Source organism: Micropterus dolomieu, linkage group LG20 (assembly GCF_021292245.1).
Source record: "Micropterus dolomieu isolate WLL.071019.BEF.003 ecotype Adirondacks linkage group LG20, ASM2129224v1, whole genome shotgun sequence".
Lineage (NCBI taxonomy): Eukaryota > Metazoa > Chordata > Actinopteri > Centrarchiformes > Centrarchidae > Micropterus > Micropterus dolomieu.
The window spans coordinates 19,284,908-19,295,052 of NC_060169.1; the positions used below are offsets into that span (position 1 = coordinate 19,284,908).

The 10,145-nt window shown below is 39.2% G+C and overlaps 2 protein-coding genes across 6 annotated transcripts in view; one reads left to right on the forward strand and one right to left on the reverse strand.

The window, feature by feature from the left end:
- Positions 1-6,720, reverse strand: part of usp10 (ubiquitin specific peptidase 10) — a 25,275-nt gene extending 18,555 nt beyond the window's left edge. For all 4 annotated transcript variants that reach the window (XM_046033309.1, XM_046033308.1, XM_046033307.1 and 1 more), the window contains exon 1: positions 6,417-6,720. In XM_046033309.1, coding sequence (XP_045889265.1) covers positions 6,417-6,437 — 21 coding nt within the window. In that variant the 5' untranslated portion in view covers positions 6,438-6,720. The remainder of the gene's footprint in view (positions 1-6,416) is intronic.
- marveld3 (MARVEL domain containing 3) overlaps positions 5,881-10,145 on the forward strand; it is a 6,467-nt gene continuing 2,202 nt past the window's right edge. The window contains exons 1-3 of one of the 2 annotated variants that reach the window (XM_046033310.1): positions 5,881-5,949; positions 8,463-8,732; positions 9,117-9,214. In XM_046033310.1, the coding sequence (XP_045889266.1) occupies positions 5,906-5,949; positions 8,463-8,732; positions 9,117-9,214 (412 nt within the window). In that variant the 5' untranslated portion in view covers positions 5,881-5,905. Of the gene's footprint in view, positions 5,950-7,517; positions 7,998-8,462; positions 8,733-9,116; positions 9,215-10,145 lie in introns of those variants that run through there. The other variant, XM_046033311.1, reaches the window with a different exon arrangement.

Here is a 10,145-nt window from a genome sequence, read left to right on the forward strand (position 1 = left end):
AACAATCCCTGAATAGCAAGATTCAATATCGCTCTACACTCCTCTCCCATTACTCATCATATTTATTTAGTACATTGTTTTAATGTTACTCAGTGTCATAGTAATCATTATTAATTTATTTTTCTTATTAACTCTGGTTGTGCTATACTCCTGACAGATGACCCTTACAGCTTCAGGGGAAACACTGCAACGTGCCAGCCAAGTGTCCACATGTGCACGCAAAACACAAAAAAGCGGAGAAAAGGTGAAGTGAAATGAACTCACTAGCCGTGCCGTTAATCCTCTCAGCGCAATAAACAGTGGGATGTGAAAGGGGAGGCACAGAGAAAAGAAAGTGCAGCTCAAGCATATGTAACTCTTTGCAAACGAGGCCCCCACATGAGGGCCCACATTGCTGAAATGGCACTTCAAGCGACAAACAGCCAGCCATAATCCAACGGCCTCAGGATGGCTAATACAATCACAACAGAAAGAATGTCCCTTTGCTTCTTTCTGCAGGCGTGCCACACATACCACACTAAGCTTCCCTTGCTGTTCGTTTGGACTGAGGATTACAACAAATTAGCCATCTGTATGATTTCAACACTGTTTAGTGACGACACCGCATGCGTGCGCGCACACACACACAGGCTATAGTGAAGATCGAGCATAACAAAGAACATGGCTTGAATAGTATCTGAATATGATATGTATAGTTCTAATAAGCTTTCCTACTGTTTACAGATTTTGAGTCGTACTACGTCTCACAAGGTTCAAGTACAGCGACACAAACAGGATGTTCCAGAGATTGATTCTTTTATGTACATTATTGATACTTTCTCTTACTGATAATATCCACAGTTTGCCAAAAACCCCTAAAACTGACTAGGGTCCCAAAAATATTCTGGATGACGGTAACATCTGACTCACAAAGCAATTAACTTTTTATCTGCATCCCAATCACACCACTGGGTGGCATTTCAAAATACCATCAGGTTCTCCAGATGATACTGAAACGTTACGAATCATCAATCATCAAAAGCATGACTATCTAAATATATATAGTTCCAGCTTACAGTTTATGGATTTCAGACATGGCCAGACAACTCACCATTAGAACCACTTCTTTTCTAGTATAACCCAGCCATAACGGCCCAAAAAACTGGTTGCAGCTCAACAGGGAGGCAGTAGCTCAGTCATTGGGGACAAGGCTTGGGAACCCAAGGGTGGCTAGTTCACATCCAGCATGGATCAGTCATTACATAGTGTGGACAGGCATGTGGAGGGGTGTCAGTTCACCTCCTGGGCTCTGCTGAGGAGCCCTTGAGCAAGGCACTGAACCGCCAACAGCTCGGGGCACCTCACTTTGTGGCAGCCTCCTCGCTCTGACATCCAACCATGCATGTGTTTAGGCCCTATTGGTGCATGTGTATATTTTTGGCCTGTGTGTAAAATAACAGTGAAAACATTTAATTTCCCCTAGACAGATTAATAAAGTATGTCTTCTTCTAAACAAGCTGTGTACTCTAGCCATGACAGGGAATACAGCCAGCACTACTGTGCTTGTTCTCTTAAATTGGTATGCAGAGTTATTAATGGACAACTTGGCTGAGCATGAAAACGCTGCAGTGTCACTACAAATAAGGTCAGACTAGTTCTCAATGACACTCTGGGGCATGTCTGTACCTGCATATTGGTGTACTGTGGTAACAGGGTGACATATGATTACAAAGCATGAAATACAGTATGACACTGGAATAAAGGAATCATTTTCATTACTTCTGTCTTAAAGACAGGTGCTATCAGACAAAAGCAACTGCCCTGCAAATTAATAATGTGGTAACACCTTCATTTGCTCATAGGTTAGCAGTAAGCCATAAAAACTCCATCTACTTTTTAATTAGCATAGGCTTGGAAGATAAAAGAATTATATTGGAATGACAATCTCACACCTCTGATATTAATTAACACAAGGACAATTTGCATGGTTAGGTACAAGTAAAACTGACTTGGTGAACCCTGCTGTAATCAAACCCTAATCCATTCCCCATCTACCACAGTACACACTGAGCTACCACTATTAGGACCTCCTAGCTAAAACTAATAGTTTAATACATGAGCCCCACAACACATTCTGCTTTATATGTACATGAGAAAAGTTCAGTTTTCATTTAAACTGTTTTAAAGGAGGTGTTCATTCAACACAATCAATTTGAATGTTGTAGTTTGTGAATATGTTGAATTTTATTGTGGTAAAAAGGTTTCCAGTATTAGGGGTTTTCCTGCATGGAGAATTTCAAGTAGGCCGTCTCCATCAAACACGGTCCCGCATCCAGCTCTCGACAAAACTCTGAAGGGTGTCGTCATGGTAAACACTAAGCTATTTTCTAGCAAGCGTTGCACTTTGTGGATTTCTGTCATTTGTAACTGCAATTGTAGCAGTACGCTGGTGTGGTGTTGCTGTATCGTAATCAGAACAGTGCACCAGGAATGACGCTGACAAAACTTCCAGAGAGGTAGAAAAAGAGTTGTGTGTTTGGCTGAAACACAGTACGGAGGCTGTTGTGCTTTCAAAACGAACAGGCGAGACCGATCCGCTGGCAATGTCAGCAAAAAAACAAATTGCTTTGCCTGCTGTTCGATGTTATTTTTTAAAGATATTTTTGGGCATTTTGTGCCTTTATTTGATAGATCCGTGCATAGAATGAGGAAGGAGAGAGAGATAGGGGCACTCTACCAACTGAGCTAAACGCACCCCTCCTGTTTAATGTTTAAATATAGTTTTATATCGCCAGCAGGTGTTTAAAAATTTTGATGCAACGTGTAGGCAGCGTTTATGAATGCTACTCTACATGTGACTTAACGCCGTCCTGTAGAGTGGCTACTAAACCACTTTGCATTTGTTTACACTGAAATGGAAGGAAATAACTGAACTATTAATAAAAGCGATAGCTTAAATTTGATTTTAAACAACTTAATGTTTGTTAACTGTGTAAATTAACACATTAGCTTTAATGTCGTATTTGATTTAATAATGAACAGGGCACATTTTTTTTCTCCAATAAAATGTTTTTACATGAAATTTAAATTTTCTTCAATCATATAATAGTAGAACTCTTAAAATGTTGCTTATAAAAAGTTTTTCCATGAGCCCACGATGGTACCACCTCCACCTTATATTCACCCAGTTGTGGTACTTATTCTACACGTTGACATAAATACATTTGGGTTATAAAAGGCCTCTCTCTGCTACCACGATTCATTATTGCCGTTATTATTTTTTAAGCACACACAAAAAAAACCCCGCTGGCTCCAGCTTCTGTTTAGCAGACTCAATACCTTTGGTTTTAAGACAGTTGAAAAGACAAAACAAGACATTTAAGACCGTGGACTCACCATTTTCTAATATTTTATAGAGCTAATCGAGAAAATATTTGGGTAGACTAACTGATAATGATCATAATCATTAGCCACTGCCCTAATTTTGATATTCAACAGTCAGTAGCATGCTAACATTTAGTATCTTAGCATGCTTACAGATTAAATCATAAAATATTAACAATTAGCACGTTAGTGTGACATGCTACGGGTAAAATGCAAATCTCAAAGTACAGCTGAGGATGCTGGGAATTAACTTGAGTTTTAAATAGGTCTTGTTGAAGGTGTGCGTTGGGAAAGTGGGAAATTGACCTGTGGCGTCACCAAAATGTGAGAAGGGGGAATATGAATATCTGCACCAAATAGACTCGCACTCCAAGCAATATTTGTTGTTATATTTGAGTCTGGACCTAATTAACACAACTATACTAATTTGGAGATTGAATTTGTAGCTACACTTCTGGTTCATTTCCATTCCGTATGCATTTGGCATGACTAAGCAGAAACTTTGGGCTACTTCGATGACAGTCTGATTTGTTTGTGCATATAGTGTGTACTTTTTGCCAACGGGAGTGGTGACGAATCCATCTCACAGATTTATGCTTCGGCAAAATGTTGCTCCTTATCATGTGAACAGATATTCTATAACTGCATGACTTAAGGCAGACATCAATGTGCATGCACTGGGAGCTTTCTTGTGTACACTTTTACTACTTTGATGAGTTGAGAGAAATAAACTACAGTTGCCATGTTCCATGTAATAAAGAAATAAATGCAACTATGGCTCCTCTTTGTGTTTGTAATAGTGTTTGGAAGTCAACAAATGTCTTAGTGCCTGAACTAAACCCATAAGCCTAAATGTTATTTGTCATTGTTGTCAAGTTGGTGGTGACACATTCAACATCTAAATCCACTGTGATACACCACAAACTACTGACCAACTTCATAATTAACTGTCAAAGCTAAACAATTTAACATAACAGATATGTGACTGTCAGGCTTATGTATAAATGTGATATTTACAAGCCAGTTTGAAAAAGGATATTTTTTTTTAGTAATGTCTTCTTTAATGTCAGAAAATAAACTGACTGTAGCCTGTATGTATTACTGCAACTCCATCCTAATCTCACTGATTTTATTTACTTTACCATTGCCTAAAAAAAACAAAAAAAAACATCTTTTATCCAGTGTAATGTCTCAATGACTCAGCTTTACTAATTAGGCTAGTTTATGTGGCATATTTATAGATAATGTATTAATAGAATACATTAACAGAATTTTAGCATCTGCTGTTGTACTTTGCCAGCTGTCAGATAAATGCTGTTTTTTTTAATCTGCAGATAAAGAAGAGTATTTTTAAGTATTTCCAGAATGACCTGTTTTGTCAAGTTCATACTCAGAAGAGTGATATCCCTATTACTGCCTGACTTCCCCACATATTTGTCAACTTTTCTGATGCCTGGATTTTTTTTTTTTTTAAACCAACACAGCTTTTAAAGAGCATTTTTGTGACAGGAAAAATGGTTGCACAGTGGGGTAATCAGACCAAACAAATCGTTGACAGAGGTCCATATCCAGTTGCCCAAGGAAAATGGGTAACTTACTATGTAGCCCTGTCTGTCAATACTTAATGTAGGCAATTTAAAAACATTTCTATGTCGATTATATTCTGTTTTTACATAATATAACAATAAATACCCTCATCATTGTAGGATAATTCAATATCAACTGGTATATATATATATATGATCAATCATTTTAAAGGCCAAATAATATTTGACCTGTCATCATACAAGTCATTAAAAACCTAACTACTTTATGCTGACACGGGTTTTCCCCTAGAGCTTTCACTATGCTGAACAGTGAGCCAACAGCAACACTGTGTTTGAGGGCAGGAAGACGTGTGAAAGCATGCAGAATTAAGTGTCCAGTGAGGTTTCCCTTCATATGGTCGCTAGCCATGTTCCGTTTCTTGAACGGCCAGCCAGAGTTTGAACCTACTTAAGTATCCCTAACTAGCTTAAGTTTTATTTTTACTCTGCGTATTTTAGTTTCAAGTTAAACTTTGATTCAGTTAACTACTAGAAACTTCACACCTGGCATGTATCTGCATGCATAGCTCGACTTCAAAATGGGCCTTCCCACATGATAGCTAACTGCCTCAGAAATGACACTAAACATACTATGTTATCTGCAATCTTAGTCACACGGAGACTGACGGTCTAGCAGCACACTTTGTCTGTACTGTGCAAGTTCAATCCTGTATTTTAATTGTTTCCATAGCAAATACATTTTCGCTTTCAACGAAGGCCCACACTGTCGCATTTGTATTTAGCTATCCAGCTAGCGGACTGACTGCAAAGACAACCACACCACCTGTGCAAAGCTGTTAGCTTGCTAGAAAGCTAAGGCAACGTCACGAAAATGTTATATTCTTGCTCCCGACTGCTTAGAAACAGCCAATTATCACATGCAAAACATTTCTACCAAACCGTTCTTATGCCTCCTAACTACACAGGGCAAAACGAATTTGCAGTTATTACAAGTTATGAACATATGCGCTCGGGAAAGGCCTGTCGCAGGACTGAGCAGGTGGGCCATGCATACACGCAGCAGTTTTCTGTGTCACTTTTCTCTGGGAAATAACACATGACACTTGTGGGATCTCACATCAAAGTGTCACTAACATTAGATTAAGCACGCTTTCATATCATTTAGCTAAACGTGGCTGTCCTACCCTTAAAATCTGCAGCAAACTGTACGGTTGACTCATTTGAATGGGGGGACCTAGGGCCTGTTAGCTACCATGCTGGTGGTATTTCAATGAGGCTTAAGGGGGCATTAGCAAGCACTTTTCAGCACTTACATTTTCAATGACACGACTACCCAAACGTTTCAAATAACAACGCGCACTGGGCCAAATCGTTACTATGGTATGACACTATTTTTAGGGCAGAATGTTGTACAAATGAGGTGCGGCCGTGAGTCTATAAATAACATTACACGGTGTGCAGCAGGAGCTGTTGTGCAGGCTAACGTTAGCCATCTAGCTTAGCTACCTGGTTGCTGTAAGAAGCCATGCTCCCGGTGAGATTTTCTCTCCTCCGCTGACAAGATGAAAACTCTCCCGGGAAGGTGTTGCAGGTTTGTAATGCCAGTTACAAAAGGCGTCCTACTTCGACGTCATTGTCATTTTCCCGACGTTGTCCTGGCAGTCGTAGGTTTTGATCCATGTAATGCATCAGCACTTCATGCTGCTCGCCTTGCCGTCACCGCCATTTCTGTCTAGCCTCTTCCTCGCTTGCTAGCCAAGCCAGCGCGCGGTCGGTTGTAGTGGTAGCGTGAGCTCGAGGAATAACGACCAACACTTCCGATGATGTTTGCTCTCGGACTTCATAATAAAAGTCTTGATATTTAACTAAAGATCATCTGTGGCCTCTGATCTCTTGGGTGCATAATGGAGCGACAGTTATTATGATATTATATTTGAAATTATACAAAACTGTCATATTGCACATATTATTATTATCATATTATTGTTCTACATTTTTATATTTTGTCAATTTATATATTAATATAAATACAAACCCTCTCCCCCTGCAATGTGTCTCCATAACACAAACCCGGAATAATACACATGTAAATATCTATTATATCTATATATCTATGTTTTTTCTCTACACATAGTTATGTTCTTCTTTTATAACTTTCATCTGTTTATTTCATATTAATATATTTTTACATTTATTTGTCAACTGTATGTTTGTCTACATTTGTCACCTTATCACCATAGCAAATTCCTCATACATGTAAAATACTACTCTGCAATAAAGCTCTTTCTGATTCTGATTCTCCTTTCCCAGTAGGAGGAGGCGTAGGAGTTTAAATAATCATAATGAATTAGGAATGTATAGGCTATGAAAACAAAATGGTTATACATTCTTTCTCATGTCAGTTGAAATTTTTGATATTCTAAAAATAAATTTTCGAACAAATTAGCAGAAGCCATTTGACGGTAAGCCCATCGCTTTGGGGGCCCTGAAGTGACGTGGAATAGTTACACTTTTAAGCAACAATTATTTTGAAATGTATATATTGCTCGGCGGAAATGCTGAACGTTGCCACGCGCTTCACGATGGAAGCGTGGCCGCGTGCGCTGTATCCGTTCACGTCCGGGTTGGGGCATGAATCGCAAATTTTTGTTTTGGGAAGTTCAGCATGGTTGAAACCAACAGTTTTTAAACAATTTCCGGTTTTTATTGAACTCTAGTGAAGTTGTCAGCTTCCTGTTATATTTAGATCAAACTGACCACTGAATTAAATGTTGTAGACTAGTCTCTCATAAACAAATATATTAAAGTCCTTACATTAGGGTACGATAAATTATAATACTACATATAAGCCTACACCATGCATACACCCAACACACTGGAAGATACTGTACATTGGGAAAATAAGGCAAAAAACTTATTTCCCCTGTAAATTAGCTTGAAACCAGTGGGCGTGGCACAGCACAGGTGAGGGGCAGGCGAAGCCAATCTCAAACACAGGAAGCTGGGAAAGTTGTGAAAGGTTGGCTGTTAATTTTCTCAGCTCAGACGAAAACAAGACCAGATTGTGTACACAATCCAAATTCCAAGGTAGGAAATAATAGCCTAATGCTGTAGTCTATCTTTATATTATTCACTAACCTGTGACACGTGAAACGTGAACTCGGAACACGAAACTTCGCAACAGGGAAGAAAGGAGCGTTGTAAAGAATTGTGGGCCTCTTACTAGATACTGCTCTGGGCTCCTATGTTGAAATAAAGTGAGATGGAATCACGTACACGTATGATTAGTTTGCTGACTTTGTGTTTGTTTACTGGAATGTTTGTGGGCCCCAAAATTGTCACCACCTTTTGCCCTTATAGCCACTTTATGAATGAAGAAACTTCTTACTTTGGTTCTTTACCTCACCCAGTCCTTTATCTTCATTAGCCTAAATGATCCTTCATGCTGCTGTAATTACCAACCACGGTGGCAGTTACAGAGATCCAAGTCAACTCTACCCTACTTTGTTTATGAGTGTGTGTAATAGGCTTCATGTCCATAATCTTCTGTAGGCAGTGGGAAATGCCAGAGAGGGGAAGACACCAGCAGAGGAGTGATGTGTATGATGAGTACTACAGCAGGGATGGGACCTATTCACACAGTGGAACCCATGCTTCACATGATAGCAGAGGTCGCAACCAAAAGCCAATAAGAGACATGGACGAGAGAGGCTCTGCAGATGACAGGAGGGCCAAACAAAATAGACAGAGGGACGTGACATCTGCCTCTCACATGGAGCCACCTACTTACGGAGACCACGGCCATGAAGGACCCTCGAGATTGTAAGAGCCCGTACAGGCCTACACAAGTCCCTGCACTCACTGTCCTGTCTCCCACATAGCCTACACACACACTTTTGACCATATGTGACAGGGTTATTTTTATTATATTAGTTATTTATATTTCTGTGTAAAATTATATTATTTGTAGATAAAGAATGGTTATACTTGTGTATTTAAACATATTTTACTTATCTAGCCCTATAATTTAGGCAACAATAAATAATTTTAATAGCAAAGTTACAATTCTTCTGTTTATGTAAGGCCTATACTCTTTTATTTCACACCTGCTTTGGCAATGCAAACATCTGTTTCCCATTACAATGCCTCATTGAATTGAAACTGAATGAATTCTATCTCAGTGTAAAAACAGTGTTGTTCTTGCAGGTCCAGAGAGACTTTGGTGTATCACTCTGAGGGGGAGTATTATGAGCCACAACGCAGTCAAGCTCTTTACAATCTCAGATACTTATTAACAAGTAGAGGCAAGTATATTTATTTCTTCTGTTGGTTGCGATCAAAGCTCGTGCTTGTCAGCATGACGTAAAATGTGTTTATTGTTCCCTTGTTTTAATCATCCATCAAATGTGCTTTATACTGTCAGATTAAAAGTGTACATTGATTAAAAAGTCAGAATGTTGCACTTTACCCATGCATGTGATAATACCATAATACCATACCATAATAGCCTATGAAAATGTTAAGGGCTGAGTTGGAACAGGGATTTTAGTACTGTTCATTTGTATTTGGGGCTCGCAATTAATTGATTAATCATTTTGTAGGCTAGGCCTATATAGAATGTTAGTGAAAAATGCCCATTAGACTTTCCTGGCCTACTGAAATGTCTTGTTTTATGCGGACAACAGTCCAAAACCTACAAGATTTTCCCTTTATTAACATATACAGTGGGGGAAAAAAGTATTTGACCCCTTGCTGATTTTGCAGGTTTGCCCACTTAAAAAGAATGCAACAATCTACAATTTTAATCATATGTACATTCTAACAGTGAAAGACAGAATCCCAAAGAAAATTCCAGAAAATCACATCATATGAATTTATAAAAATTGATAACCATCTGATGAGGAAAAACAAGTATTTGACCCCCTGGACAAACAGCATGTTAATATTTTGTAGAAAAGCCATTATTGGCCAGCACAGATGTCAAACGGTTTTTATAGTTGGTGACAAGGTTTGTGCACATTTCGGCAGGGATGTTGGCCCACTCCTCCCTGCAGACAGCCTCCAAATCATTCAGGTTCCGAGGTTGTCGCCTGGCAACTCGAATTTTAAGCTCCCTCCAAAGATTTTCAATTGGATTCAGGTCTGGAGACTGGCTAGGCCACTCCAGAACCTTGATGTGCTTCTTCTTCAGCCACTCTTTTGTTGCTTTGGCGGTGTGCTTAGGGTCGTTGTCGT